Source organism: Poecilia formosa, unplaced genomic scaffold (genome assembly GCF_000485575.1).
Source record: "Poecilia formosa unplaced genomic scaffold, Poecilia_formosa-5.1.2 Scaffold440, whole genome shotgun sequence".
NCBI classification, from domain to species: Eukaryota; Metazoa; Chordata; class Actinopteri; order Cyprinodontiformes; family Poeciliidae; genus Poecilia; species Poecilia formosa.
In genome coordinates this window covers 47599-63340 of record NW_006800379.1, presented here as the reverse complement: position 1 = coordinate 63340, position 15742 = coordinate 47599, and the positions used below count along the sequence as shown (strand labels likewise).

At 38.8% G+C, this 15742-nt stretch overlaps 1 protein-coding gene across 3 annotated transcripts in view; it reads left to right on the top strand.

The window, feature by feature from the left end:
* Nucleotides 1–13748, top strand: part of mgll (monoglyceride lipase) — a 38499-nt gene extending 24751 nt beyond the window's left edge. For all 3 annotated transcript variants that reach the window (XM_007577404.2, XM_007577403.2, XM_007577402.2), the window contains 4 exons: nt 2834–2944; nt 3297–3386; nt 4901–5116; nt 6181–13748. In XM_007577404.2, the coding sequence (XP_007577466.1) occupies nt 2834–2944; nt 3297–3386; nt 4901–5116; nt 6181–6312 (549 nt within the window). In that variant the 3' untranslated portion in view covers nt 6313–13748. The remainder of the gene's footprint in view (nt 1–2833; nt 2945–3296; nt 3387–4900; nt 5117–6180) is intronic.
* The last annotated feature ends 1994 nt before the right edge of the window (nt 13749–15742 follow it).

Sequence of the window (15742 nt, the reverse complement as noted above, 5' to 3'; positions counted from 1 at the left end):
TCCTAAAGAAATGTGCGTGTTTGCAAGCGGACATGTTGTCCTGTGGGAAACGGCCTGTCTTCCTGTGGTGCTTCTTTTCATGAAGTGGACCTGTCATTGGCCCTGAGCTGATGAATATTCACACAACTGACAAAGAGTGCACAGATAAACAAAGATGAAGGCAATTAGTTTCTAAAGCCAGAGAGAGAGAGAGAGAGATTTGCCCAAGCAGGATGCCTGTGTGTGTGTGTGTGTGCGTGTGTGTGTGCGTGTGCGTGTGTGTGTGTGCGCGTGTGGGGGTGTGTGTGTGTGTGTGTGTGGGTCCACCACTTGTTGCACACAAGGAGAGGAACTGTACCAAAGTCATCCATGGTTAATTGATTTTAGCCCTGATGGTCACAGAGCTGCTAATTATCGTCAGCCGACATCACAGGGTTCAAATCAAAAACAGGAAATGTCTGCATAGCTGTCAAAGTGTGGACTTGTCCTCATGTGAAGCAGCGAAGCAGTGCGTGTTTCGCCCTGAGGGCTTTTCAGTCACATTTCACTCTCAGTGTGTGTGTGTGGATTACTGAGAAGGCGGGTGGAAATTCACACCCAAATAAACAAAAGATGGATTGTTTTGTGTTGGTCTTGACCTACTGGTATTTTTCCCACTGCTGGTTGCATCAGAACCTCTCTGGTGTAACCTTCCCATTGCTGCCACAGGGGAGACGAATCTCCCCATCACTTGTTATAGACAGATGGATCATAATATTGAACTATATCACGTAACTTCACATCTATTATCTGTCGCCCTTTCATTTTTTCCCGTATTTTCACTATCTGTGCATCTTTTACCCATGTTACTTGCTAATATCACTGTAATGGGATTACCAGCAAATCTCTGAGGACAGCATGTACATTCAGCACTTTTAACGTCACAACTCATGACAGCATGGTAGTACAACATAAGCTATTATTAGCATAACATGCAGCCATTTTTATCTTACAGATAATCTTGGTGAACTACTGACTACATAAAAACGTTTATGTGTATTTTACTTAATTCTCCACTTGTCGGCACTCATGCAGTTTAGACAAGTTTTTAGTTCAGGTGCTTCATTCTGAACCATTAAATTTGTTTTCAAGTTTCAGTGTGATAATCAGTGAATTACAAATCTTGTCTAATGAGAAAGAGCCGTTTATTCTAATTTTATTCTGAGGAATTGTGATTGAAAATGAGGATAACTTTTTGCTTGGAATAACACCCACTAAAAGCCTGTATGTATCATCAAAATGGACTAATTTCTATGGAATTAAATCTGGCAACTTCTTTGCAAATCTAATGAACTGGATTGAGTGGGAATATTAAAATCTACGGTGGCCGACAGGTGCAAACGCACAGCAACGGAGAAAAGATGCAAACAAAAAGAGACGCAAACAAATGAAATGCAGCAAACAAAATAAAAGACGCAAACAAAATTTTACAACTATTATCTGACGTAATACTTTTGCCGCTGCTTTTCTGAACACCCGTTTTAAAGGATGCAGGCCTTAAATTTGGACACAGCTGTTTTTTGTTCGACTCCCTCTACTGGTCTGGAGCACTTCCGTTTTCAGCACTTTTTGTTTGCGTCTCTTTTTCTGTTTGCTGCATTTAATTTGTTTGCGTCTCTTTTTTTGTTTGCATCTTTTTTCTGTTGCTGCGCGTTTGCACCGCACCGTAAAAATCTGATATTAAAGAAACAAATTATCCTCCCAAGCTTCAGCTCACTTCTAAAGATTTGCAGAAGGCACTAAAATTAGTCGACATTAATGCAGACAGGAACAAGCAAAGCACCAGATTGACGTTGACATTTTTCTTTCTGGTTTAAAAAAAACATAAAAAAAAGGAATTATATTAAAATGTTTAACCTCATATTTTTACAACAAAATAGTATCACTATAATTAATGGTAGGAAATAAATCACAAACTGATGGTAGGAGATTCCCATCAAGCCTTTTTGTGTTGAACAGGAGATGTGATTCCTTCAGGTTCAGATCCAGAAGAAGCAAAACATGCTATGCTTGACTGTTGCTATGATTTATTTAGTTGTTTTTTTTTATTATCTGATGTGTTATGTTTATTTTACAGCCTTTTATGTTGTCTTTGGTCAGCAGGTGCTTTCACCTTGGAACTCTCTTACGAAAGCCTTTGTGCCCAGTCTCTTTCATTTTGTTACATCAAAAACACTGACATTAAATAAACCAAGTGGATGTTCTGGGTTGTTTTATGGCCTTCCGGAAGAGTCATCGATGGATTCTTGGAGTAATTTTGTCAGGTTCTCCCTTCCTGTGAATAATTTTCCACATGTGGATAGTAGCTCACACCCAAAACGATTTGAACTTCTCCCTAACTGATAGATATCGAGGACTTTGTCATCTGTGCTTCGGTTTCTTCATGGTGAAATGATGTGTTGCTTTTTAGGATCTTTGAGCCTACTTCATGTTGTCAGACAGGCTCTGTTTAATTTTCTTGAGGATACATTTCTGGGAGTCATCGGGGATGAATTGAGACCAAAACCGGTGTTAATTTATGATTTCATAAACGGGGCAAGTTTCACATTTAACCAAGGTCTTGATAGTTTTCTTCCCTTTATAACTGGATTCATCTGATGAATATGGGTTAGGGTCTTTACTGAAATTTTCTGTGTAAATTATTACATTATTAAAATTTGTGTGATGATTTGAAACTTTAGGGAGCCAAATATTTTTTCACAGTTCTTTATAGTCACAGTTAAACTGAAGGTGTGCTTAAGTTCCAGCATTTACTACTCCAACAAAAACAAATTAGGTGAAACTAAAACTTTATCTGATGTTTACTCCTCCTTAGGGTGGTGCTATCTCCATCCTCACTGCCTGTGAAAGACCCAGTGATTTCACTGGAGTGGTCCTGATAGGCCCGATGGTCCAGATGAACCCAGAGTCTGCGACGCCCTTTAAGGTACTGCCTCACGGTCTACGTGTTTATTATCAGAACTGCACTTCTTTTCTCTTTATTTATGTTTTTCTTCCCTTTCCTACTGCTGTCAACAATCAGATTTCAGTTCCTGCAACCAGTGTCATCTTTTCAAAGCCAGACTTCAGCTAAATCTAAATCTTTAATGGGATAGAGAGGGTTTGTTTTATCTTTTTTTGTTTTTAAATTGGTGCCAACTTAAAATAGCAAAACACTCGGATGTGAAGAGAACTGTGAAAATATTCAGACAAAGTAGGATTCTCCTGACGAAGGTGTCAGATTGTGAAAACAAACTAAAAAAAAAATAAAAATCTCAGCCAGCTTTTTCTCCCCAAAGGTTTTCGTGGCGAAGCTCCTCAACCACATGCTGCCGAGCCTCACCCTGGGATCCATCGAGTCCAAATGGGTCTCACGGGACGAAACACAGGTGAGAGACAGACACTGACTGGTTGCTGTGAATCTGAGTAGGTATGCTCTGCTGACGATGTACCTGACTTGTCAAGTGGTTTGTGTGTGTGTGTGTGTCTGTGTGTGCGTGTGTGTGTGCGGGTGTGTGTCTCATGGGAAAATGTGTCCAGTGGTGTACATTCATGTGAAGTTGAGCAACTTTTGAACAATCCCAGGATGAAGACCGCACCTGTTTGACAACGACAAACAAAGTGCATTTACTTTGTGTCACATTTAAAGTAGCTGCAGCTGAACCACGACGGAGCCAAATACAAACATGCCGTCACGTTCACACACACCTGTGAAACCACGTATTCATGCAGGTTTGTGAAACTTTTCATGCGTCCCAGCGGCCACACATCATGTTATTTCTGCTTCCTCTAATAAGACGGGGAAGTTTTTGTGTTCAACAATAGGTGGCTTTAACCCTTTGCATTATGTTTCGGGTCAATTTGACCCATTTCAGTTTTTGTGTTCAAAATCAAAGTGCAGGTTTTATACTTTCATTTCTTTCCGTGAAATGTTGCGACTTTTTCGCATCTAAGGTCATGAACTGCTGCGTCAAATGTCTGCACCCAGTTTGCATACAAAAATGACGTTTTGGGACAGACGGTAAAATAACACGGTCAACACCACCACACCAAATCCAAGGTAGATTGTTGTCATCGAAATGACTCTTGGTCCTACAAGATTTGCTGTCACAAGAATTGATGATATTTGAATTAACATTTCAGCTCTTTATATCCCCACTCATGGAGAAGATAGTCCTCGACATGACTAATTTGGAGGGGAGGCGTGTCTTTCAAGAGAAATGGAAGCCGCTGGATCTAACTGTCTTGTATGCGTATGTTTTAATCCTGGTATTGGCTGGAATACACAGGTCAAAGGTTGGAGCAACTGCAGGTTTTTGGAATGTGATGACAGTAAAACAAGTTCCTCTTGTGTGAGATGCAAGAAATACATCTGCAGAAAGCACACAGTTACATTCTGTCTATCATGTGGGGAACAATGAAAATGTTGAATACTGAAAACCCTAACCTTAACCCTAACCCCATCTGCTCCAGCAGCCAGCCTGCTACCAGCTGCTTCACCGACATGAATCCAAAACTGCAAAAATCACCTGCGTCCAAAGAAAAACAAACCATAAATCTATGTTGGGGAAAAAAATGCATACACATTAAGAGCAAGAGAAAAAAAAAAAGATTTCACAAAACATAACGACTAAACCAAAAACATACAGTGTAGATGAAGATGAGTTGTTGGTTTAAAGGTTATGTTTGCATCTCTTATCATTGTGTTTCATAAATCTCAAATCCTTTGCTGTGCTTTTGGGTTTATTTTACTGCCATGTGGGATTTATTTATTTTTTTGTTGTTGTTCTAAAACCTTGCTTGATATCAAAGCGTGGAGGAATGCTGCATAAACAGCGTTACGGAGTCCGCCCAACACTGTTCTTTCCGCTCACAACTCTTTTGCACGGCTTTCTCCCGTCAGGTGGAGGCATATGACAACGACGAGCTGAACTACCACGGCAGGTTACGGGTGTCGTTTGGCATCCAGCTGATGGCGGCGGCCGAGAGGATCGAGAGGGAGATCCCATCCATCAGCTGGCCCTTCCTGCTCCTCCACGGCGACGCTGACAAGCTCTGTGACATCCGAGGCTCCAAGATGATGTTCGAGAAAGCTCCAAGTTCAGATAAGAAACTGACGGTGGGTGTGAGTTCTCACAGAGGCGAGCCCTTCTTTTTTTTTGAGAAGTGGAAGAAAAACATGTGACGTGATATTTTTAGCTGAGCAAAGTGTGGTAGGTTTATTTGCACAGCATTGTTCAAAGATAATGTAATTCAAAGTGCTATGCAGGAAGATCAGCAGCACAGAAGTAATAAACATCACATTTATATCAAGGCATACTAAAAGAATTGTTCACTTCGAAATTGCATAAAAAGAAAAAAAAAACTCAAATTTAAACAAATGAACAGATGAGAAATGACAAACTAAATGATTAAACAGTATTTGACCTTTAGAAGAAAGATACAGAAAAAAAATAATGTTTTGGTTCTGATCTATAAGAAATAACAGTTTTATGAACTGAGAGTTTGTTCCTGAGCTGAGGAGAGTACTGGTAAAATATAACGACTTCTTCCTGAGTTTGGTTAGCCGCAGTTCATTCAGGATCAACTGCAGCTGCCGTGTTTAAGTATTTACAGTGACATTTAAAGACACTATTAAAACAATCATACAGGCTTTTTCTAAAATAAAAGCTTATATGAATTTTTCTGTGTTTTTTTTTTTTGACAACAAACATTTATTCTGTCTATTTTAGGGTGGAATAGGTTGATTTAGTAATAGATTACCTAGTTGTTAAATTTTAAGTCTGAATCTAGTTAAATGATGACTTCTAACTCTGCATTTTTGTGACTAAAATCAATTATTTCTGCATTAGACTGAAGTTTTGCAAATTGAAGATTTTGTGAGGGTGAAAGTGAGAGTGCTATTTTTGATTATGTCAAGGTTTCTAGGGTTTACCAAGGTTCCCAGACATCCGGTCCACACATATACGGTATAAGGTTTTTAAAATATTCAAATTTTCTCACCAAAACGCGCCCTGAAATTGTGCTGTTCCTCACACCCCAAACAGATTTAGTGATTTAGATTTAGTGCTCATCAAATGGCCGTCATATTAGAAAATGTTCTGTTTTCCTTAACAATAATAGTTTTCAGGGTTTTTTTTTTTATGCATATCGTTTCTTTGACGTGGCCAAATGTTTTCCCAGATCATTGAAGGAGGATACCACGCTCTCCATCACGACCTCCCTGAAGTGGCCGAGACTGTGCTGAAGGACGTGACGAGCTGGATCACAGATCGCCTCCCTCCATCATCGACGCCACCGCAGCAAGGCTCGTAGATCTCCAACGTAAAAAACAGAAAAAAGAAAAAAGAAAAAAAATGAACTCAGTCAGCGCTCCAAGGAGACTCCCAAACCGTATCCCGCCAGGCGTACATCCTTTCCCAAAGCCATGTGAGGCGTAAACACTTCTTTACTGTCCAAGGGAGGCGTTTGCGCTCACTGATCTGACGTCGCGTTCTCTGTCTGAAGGGTTTACTAACATCATTTTCCATCTTCTTTAAGAGGATGATGCCGTCACAAACTTTGATCCTAGAAACTCAGCAAAAATAAAAAATAAAAACATTTCCGAGCAGAATCTACAATCAGGGATGTGCCTCATGCGGTCCGGCCAGTGGGTGCGTTGGTTTTGTCATCATCTCCTGGTCTCCTGCGCTGCTCAAGTGAAGTTGAAATCACATTAAGCTATGGTTCTAAGTGCAATAATGACATTATCCTCTATTAGTCACTGAATTGATCTTTTAGATACTAATACCAAATGTAACACCTTGCGTTACTGACCCAAAGAAATAGCTCTTGCTTTTCCCTCCCTCAAATCCGCAATACATCAAAAGGTCAAGTTGCTGTTTGATCTCCGCTGGGGGGGCCGATGGCTAAGGTCACCTCAAACTGTCAATAACTGGTTTATCCAATATTCCAACATAAACGCTGTCATAAATCTTTCTGAGCTTTCTTTATATTCTTAAGAAATCCTATCTTTTCTTCTTTCATATGTCTCCTTTGGCCTGAAGACAGAAGGTCTAATAAACAGCTCAAAATCAATACTTCTTCAACAAAGAAGATTCAGAAAAGCTTTTTTTCTTTTTAAGCTGATAGATTTGAAGACATTTTATACATGGCACTGTTTATCTTTTTTTAAATAAATGAGTGCTTTCAATGACAGAGTCGTGAGCACAATCGTTTCCAGGAGGCAATTTGACCAGGTGACGCTGTTGTGACTTTCTCTGCAGATGGGGCCTCATACTGAGAGGTCAAAGGTCAAATGTTTTGACCCCATTTAAGGCCACGGTTGACTTCACTGTTAGTGGTTCATGTAGCATCTGTTTGGTGAATAGGGAATACCTCAAAGCTGTGAGAGGAATTAACGTGGTTCTCTCGGGGGAAGAAGCTCCACTGTCTCACAAAACGAATCACACCCTTGAATTTAGTCAGATTTTGTCAAGCACAAACCGAAACGCATTCTGTTGGACTTCTGTGTGACCGAACAACACAAAGTAGTGGCTAAGGGGGAAGTTGAACAAATCTGAGCAGTCGACGCTCTCGAAGCACCTTTTGTGTAATTGCAGAGCAGATCTTTTGAGGTCGCTGCCAGCTTTGCACATAACATTTTTTGCACATTCTTGTAGGCAGCATAGCTCAAGTTCAGTCAGATGGTGGGCATAAATGATCGTCAGTTCAAGTCTTCCCACAGATAGATTCTCAGTTGGATTCAGGTCTGGACTTTGACTGGGCATACTGTGATGCGAACCATTACGCTGCAGCTCTGGCTCTGTGTTTTAGGTTAGTTGTTCTGCTGGAAGGTGAACCTCAGGCTCAGTCTCAGGTCTTTTGCTGTCTATAAAAGGTTTTCTTCTAGGTTGACCCTGTTTATAGCTCCACACTCTTCCCATCAACTTTGCCTTGTTTCTCTGTCACTGTTGGAAATGTCAGCCCCGCAGGATGATGTTGCCACCGCCATGTTTCCCTGTGAATACGCATGTTCTCGGTGATGTGCAGTGTAATGTTTCTTTCCACCACAGGAGGCGTTTTCCATGTCAGCCACAAAGTTCAATGTTGGGTTCATCTAACTTGGACTCTATTTGTCACGTTTGTCCCCTAAATACCATGTAGAAAAAAAAACAAAAAACATATGGAACATTTTTCCCCTTTTAGTAAAACTTTCTTCTTGCTACTTTTAAAAATGTTTCACTTTAAGAGTATAAATGTAGTTATATATCAGAAGCTAAAATAAAACTTTGTTTTAAAGTAGAAAGCTTTGGAATAGCTGTCTTATTCTGAGTTTGAATGCCTGATAGAAATAATTACTACAATTATTCTAAAATGGACTTCTGTATAGAAAGCCACAGTTGATGGAGTAACAGAAGCAGCTGTCACCTCTTTCACTCTTTGGCCCCTCCCCAAACAGCAGTGTGCCCCCCCTGAAGTCAACCTTGGCTTTAATAAGCAATCATGTCACAACGGCTTTTATTTTTGGTAGCTCTTTAATTGTAAGCTAAGCGGACACACACTGCGCCGCACCGTCATGCGGACTGTAATTAGCCGCTGTCGCTACCTGTTGCTTTGAATCGTTCACAATGAGAAAACATTTGAGAAGTCAGGGCTCCAACATCAGGATCACAGTTAAGCTCATTGTCGGTATTCACCACCAACTTTTTATATGCGCCTTTTTAGAAGAATTGTAGTTATTAGTGCTGGATGAGTTTAAATGAATCACGCAGAGTTCAAAGACGCTCCTGCAGGAGGCGTGGGGAACATGGTGATGGCCGGCTGCCATGTTTATCTGCAGCAGCAGTTCTTTTGTTCCAAACGCGCTTCACATGTGCCGTCACCAGGGGGATCCCGGCCGAAGTGACAGAATGAGAGGAACCTCTGGGTCCTATACATCTTTCCAACTTTTCCGTCTCCTCCGGTCGCACCGCGTTTCACCGTGAGCTGGGTCTGGCGTTTTTGTTTCATCTTTCATCTTCCACTCCTTTTTTTCTTTTTTTTTTTTGGCTACAAGTGCTAACGATTGCTCTTTGTTCTGTCCATCACGTACGCCTTTGCTCTGTCACAGATTCAGACATGTTGTCCACGGACACCCACACCGTCACACGCAGGGACCTATCTCGGCAGCAACAGGCAGCGGGGATGCTTTGTGGAGATGCTGTTTTTGCCTTAGAGCGCTCTTGTTGTTCTGTAAAATGTACAACTCTGGTAAACCTGAAAGATTTAGCTCAGCTTAGTGCCGGATCACACCACACAGTGTCCAAGTGAGCATCCTCTAAAATTTCTCTTCCACAGATCTTTTTTTTATTTTTTTGTGATCAGTTATTATCACATCACACAGAAGATTTACCCTCAACCTGCATCACCCTGTGTGCAGATATAGACAGAAACGTAATGTATTTCTGACTCTCAGCGAGAGTCAGACCCCTTAAACCCAACCAGAACCGCTCGCACTTCAAACACAATCTCCTCCTGATTAGGCTGCAGCAGACCCAGCAGCACACAAAGGCTGCCCAGTCCCCAGTTGTATTCAAACTCCTAATGGCTCCCCTGCGGCACAGCATCAGCACAATGACCTCAGCCCGCAGCGTAATTTAGAAAAAAAAAAAGAGCTCTACCTGTCAGACTACGTGAGTGGATATTACTGTTGTTTGCTTTGACGGTAGAGAGAGAAACCGGGATGCAGCGAGAGGAGAAAGCGAGGAAAGAAGCCAACAGTAACCATGGCAGCGCTTTCTGTTTCTTCGTTTCTCTCTCTCTGTCTCTCTCTCTCTCTCTCCTGTGAAATCACTCAGTAAAAATAAATATCCTCATTAATTTTGTGGATCGTCTGGCAGACTAGAGGGTCTCGAAGCTTGTTGTCCATTTGCTGCTCTGAGGATTCCCTTTTTGTGTGAGTGTTGAGATAAGAGACTAAAGCATCATCAGCTCGCAGTGAATAATAAGAGCTGCATGCGCTGAATCCTAAACAGCAGGGATTATACACCATTTGTGTCAAACAAGGAGCTTTCCTTGGACATTGTGTGGTTGGAATTTCCCTTTTTTTTTTTTCTTCGTCATACGTTTGTCAAATTTTTTTACACATACATTCCATGTCTCTATTAAATGGTGATCAAATGCAGTCCAGCACTTTCCCCAATAGATTGCATTCCTGTTCATCCCAACAGTCAACGACCTCTGGCTTCACTTATTTCAAAGCCGACGCTCTTTTCCAGTGACATGCATTGTGGTCAGATTGCTCACACTGAGACAGCCATGTGGAATCGCTCAGTTAATAACTGGTGATCCTTTCGACTATTCAGATTCCGACTTCGGACAGACGCTCTATATTAAGTAACTGGGAAGGGGAAGGAAGGGGGCAGAACAGAGCTGAATCCCAATTGGGCTGCAGCTTTTATAACAAAGCCAGATTCATCCTGCCTGCTGGTTTATCAATGGGGTCACTGTTTCTGTTTGAGTTTTTTCTTTCTTTTTTTTTTTTTCTTTTACGACTTTAGGACTGTTTCTATGAAAAGAACTGTTATTTATGACAGAGGACTGAAGGGGCAAAGGCCAGTCTTGCTATAGTTTCATGAGATTTATCTGTTCTGAGGAGACTCCGTGAAGCGTTCCTTTAACGGGATAGTTTGTACGTTTTTTGAGTGAGGTTCTGTTCAAAGGTTATAAGCTGCTGATATCTTACATGCATTGAAAACCTTCTTGGGATTTATAAAGTCTAACTTAGTATGTGATACAGGCAAAGTCTAACAGTTTCTCTGAGAGGGAACGAGACCAAAGCAGATTTCTGCCATCTTAGAACATCTTCAGTCTCCAAAATGCCATAGAAGTTCATTCAGATGCTGTCTTTAAGAGCCTCTAAACCAGAGGTGGCCTGAGGGCTTTTTGCAGCCCTCTGAATTATATAATATGTCCACAGTTCAAGAACGGTTGAAATTTGACTCACGAGCACAATCAGTTCACGAAGACAGACACATTTAAATTTAAAATGTAAACTATTGGATAGATTCATCTTTTATTATCTCTGTTTTTTTGTTTGTTTGTTTGTTTTACTCTAATTCACAGTAAATAGGATCAAAAACATGCATCTTTTTCCACTGATAAAATATCTGATAATGATAATAATCATACCGTTTTCAAAGAAAGTAGGACTTATATGCCTTTCTTATTGTCAAGATCACAACTTTTCCAGATTAAAACAAAAATAATAATAATTGACCATTATTTATTAAAAAAATTAATAATAATAATAATGGTAAACATTTGAGAAACTCTTTCAGCTTCAGATCTATAGTGATTTGCAAACATATGAGTACCCAGTAGTCTCATTAAAATATTGGAAATTTTGCTACTTACGTGGGTGATGGGAGGTTGGGGGTGGTGTGCCACTAATTATCTTCCGGTGTGAAGCACATTTAGAGAACATGTGAAGCGTTTCTGGTCAAGACAACTGAAAGAAATGCAAAGCAACATAAGTGGTTAATTACAGTAATCAGTTAGGCCCTATAATTTCCATAATGTGGACACATCAAGCAGAAATGCTGGAATGGACAATTGAAGTGTAACCATACAGCGCAGTAGAAAAAATGGAGCACAAGTCTTTCTTCTTCTATTCAGTAGCTATTGTGACATCGGTGACACACCGCCACCACACCTCCATTTCCTGTGTAAACATTCATCAGCTCTTTATTTAGATGAACCACCCTGGTAATGTGTTGATGCCCTAAAGGTTTTTAAAATAACCGTAGCATGTGATGTTTTTGACAGTTGTTTTAAAAGGCAGAAGTGTTGTTTAGTCTGGATCCCGCCATTTTTTTTATTTATTTATTTTTTTTTTTCAACAGAACCTCATCTCAAAAATGTTGAACTATCCCTTTAAGGTGCTCATGTTGTTGTGCTCAAGCTGTCAGCAAGATTTGAACAGGTCTTCTCCAATTTGCTGCAAACACTAAAAATAAGTAAATAAAGTCATGGTAGTTAGTTTCGCCCTTGTCCTGAAAGAGGTAATGGGAGTATGGCAGCAAATTTTAGAACTCCTGTTCCTGTCTTGCTGTTGTTAAGAAACCTTGTACAATTACTGTACAATAGCTTTGTATTTATAACACACAAAAATGACAATTGTATTGTATTTTAGCTATTTTTTATTTATCTTGTGTAGAGTATTATTAACAAATAACTTCCTGTATTGGCATGTATGTGCTAGTTACACAATATCAATGCACGTTTTATACCAGAACCTATTCAGACACCCTGACGTTCACGTATTCCACTTATAGAGCTGTTGTATATGTAGTCAGCAATCAAACATTGCTTTTCTAAGGAGATTTATACGGTAAGGAATTCACTCCAGTACGTTTTAGGTGATGCTGGACGCGACATGAAACTACTGCCAAATCATTTTACAGAGTTTTGAATTCATGTTCATGTTGTTAACATCTAAAGGTGATCTTACTCTTCGAAACGGAAAATGTGGCTGTGAAGATGTCATGTTTGACAAATATTCAATGTAACTCAGCAGTTTTGAGAGTGTATGGAACTCATCCAAAATCTTAAGCACTAATCAGGAACAAAGAAAACCTTTGATTGCATTTCTTAATACACAATTTACGAGTTATTCATGACAATACCTGCATTGTAAAACTTTGTTTTGTCTATGTTGTTTATGCCTTATTGCTGATGAATGTGCATATTATAGTTGTTTGCCTGCATTGAACCATAAGCTAATTAGAAATGCGCCAGTTCTGCTAGAAACTGGAATCAGACGCTTTGTCTTGATTGGCTCATCGATAATGGGGGATCTTTTAACATACATGAAGGTTAACATTCATGTTGGTCCTGACTTTCTGACGTCTACTGACGTGTCCACCTGCTTGATCTAATCAGTCTCATTAAATTGATGTCTATTAGTCCTTATTAAAGTGCAAACAAGGAAGCAGACATACATTAAAAACTTCTTCTGCTCCTTTTGATACAGGATGAACTTCACCACTTAAATACCTCCCAGCTTTGTTACACACCTGTTCCAAGTCCATTTTATGTTAATACCAAAAAAAAAGACTTTAGATGAAAACTGTTTGAGTTTACCAAGATTATTGTAGCTAAATTACTGAGTTGATGCATAAGCGTTGATCACAATTGTATAAAATAGATAAATCAGGGGTTTTATGTTGTTTTTTGTGGGAGCTTAAAATGAAATTTTAAAATACAGTTTTCCATCAGTGTGACTACGTTGAATGATTGGTTAATTTGCACGTGTGTCTGGAGCATCTCTCTCTCCGTGAATCATCCTGGTTCCTCTTAAGGGATTTTAAGTGTCTATGAAGGGAAACTCCCCGATGTATTACAAGGCCTGCAGAGATTAGATTGTATTTGTAGGGAAATAAAACACAGAGGATTGGATATTTAAGTCTTCCTCGTATATTTTCTGTGTTGATCTGTTTTAACATGTTGTAATGTTACTGAAGGACAGTTTTAATATTCCTGCGCTGGTGTTCTTCTATGTCCTCCAAGCTGTAATCCAACTTAAATTCAGGTATTAAATCTGCTTTTCGCTGAGATAATAAAATCACTTCACTGGTCGGGTGTCAGCTTTTGAAAGTTTGCAACTGTAAATAAGATGGGTATAAAAAAAAAAAAATAACACTGAAAATTCTTCTGAATGTCAATCTACTTATTGCTAGACTGTTCACGACGTCCACAAGTCTTTTAAAATAAACAACATGACTGTTTAACGGCCCTGTGTGACTTTTTTTTAATGTCCAATTCTCTGTCTTGTGGGAGTTTAAATGTTATTTTACTCTTAATGTTAAAACGTATTTTAAATATGAAAATGTTTCTGAAAAAGTAAAAACCCACATTTAGTGTAATGAGGGTAACTAGCTCCTGCATGGTGCAGATTTTTCCACAGCATATAAATCTTGGTTTGTGCTGATCTCAAATAAGCAGAAGTAAAATTAATATTTATTTTTATTTATTTATTTATTTATTAAGCTTATATGATAGGCCAGACACACAATAACATGGACCAACTGAATAAAGCAGCAGGTGCTTACAGCATGAGCTAATTTGCAGCACTTGTCCCTAGATGGGCTTTTATGTATATTAAGATAGTATTAACCAGTGGAAGGGTAATGAAAGAGTAACATAATTAAAAATAACCACACTTTATAACCATAAACCAAAATCATATATGGTGTCACATAAGGTTAGTCATAAAAATAGAAACACTTCTGATCTTATAGCTGCTTTATATTCTGCTCCCTCTTTTGCTCACTGGAAATTGGAAATTTTGGAGAGGATAATCATTCATACTTCAGAGTGTCAAAAATTCACAGCAACACAGATCAAATTTTATTTTTAGGTGTGTTGCACCCTCCTGTGTCAACATTATGCTTATGCTTTCCATTATTATTTTTTTTATCATAATTGGCTCTTTTTTTACTTCAGTCATTAACATTCAAAACAAATATTTGGGAATTTTTTTAGGTTTGATTCCTTAAACTCTAATTTTAGCAATTAAAACATCATCAGACTTTTGGATATCAACAAAGATGTTTATGTTTTCCCATTCTGTACATGCAAACTGAAAGACGAATGTTAAATAAATAAAAAATCGACATTCTCCCTCCCCCAATTGATTTCATCAGTCCAAGAAAATACCATATATATATATATATATATATATATATATATATATTATAAAGCATAAGCATAATGTTGACACAGGAGGGTGTCAACATTTATTTATTTATTTATTTATTTATTTATTTATTTATTTTCAGTCTGATGTAATAGTTTAATCTTCTGAGACTGTGATTTTGAGGTTTCATTAGCTGTAAACTATGTGAACAAAAATAAGTGTTTGAAATACATCACACGGTGTAATGAATCAATATTATAAATAAGCTTTACTTTATGAATTGGGCTTTTCATTGATATTTTAATTTATTGAGATGTGTGTGTACCCAAAAACTGTCTGGTATTCAGGTACCCAACAGCTATTCTTCACTTGTCTTATACTTATTGACCAGTAGATGGCAGCATTGCATTGTAGTAATAATTAACCCTCAGCCTATTTGTATGAATGTGCTGCTTGTTGAATTCATACATGCGATACATGAATGGACGTGGGATCTATTCAGAGATTTGCTTTGGGTGTGGCCTTGGTTTTACTTTTGTAAAAATAATGAGGTCAATTTGTCACAAAACGTCAAACACTCTTTAATTGCCTGCAAGTTTAAAGCACGTAGCTTGACATTCATAAGCAAAATACCTATTATTTTGTGCTCTGATGTTTTAGTTATGCATCCTCTATGGGTATTGTCGTTGCTTAAATCTAACATCATTAAACATAGTTAGCTATATTGCAATATCAGTGCTTAATAATACTGTTGTCACTCTTTTTTATGGTTTCTTTTTTTTTTTTTTTTTGCTTTCTGTCCCATATTTCTCTTTCCGCGTCCCTCTCACTCTGAATATGTAGGCCTTGCAGCTCTCTTTGAGTCATTTTTGGAATTGGCCGGAACCACATTAGCTGTAACTCTCAAAGGGGAAACACTTCGAGGAAAGCCATGACCTGAATCCACACTCTTGTTGATTTTAGTCTTTCACTAAACATGAAGGATGCACTGCCTCTAACTCCTGCTCCTGTAGGTCTACGAGGAATTCAACATGCTGAAAAATGCATTCCCACGAGGAGTGCAGAGCTTAATTTTTGTCAGTAGAT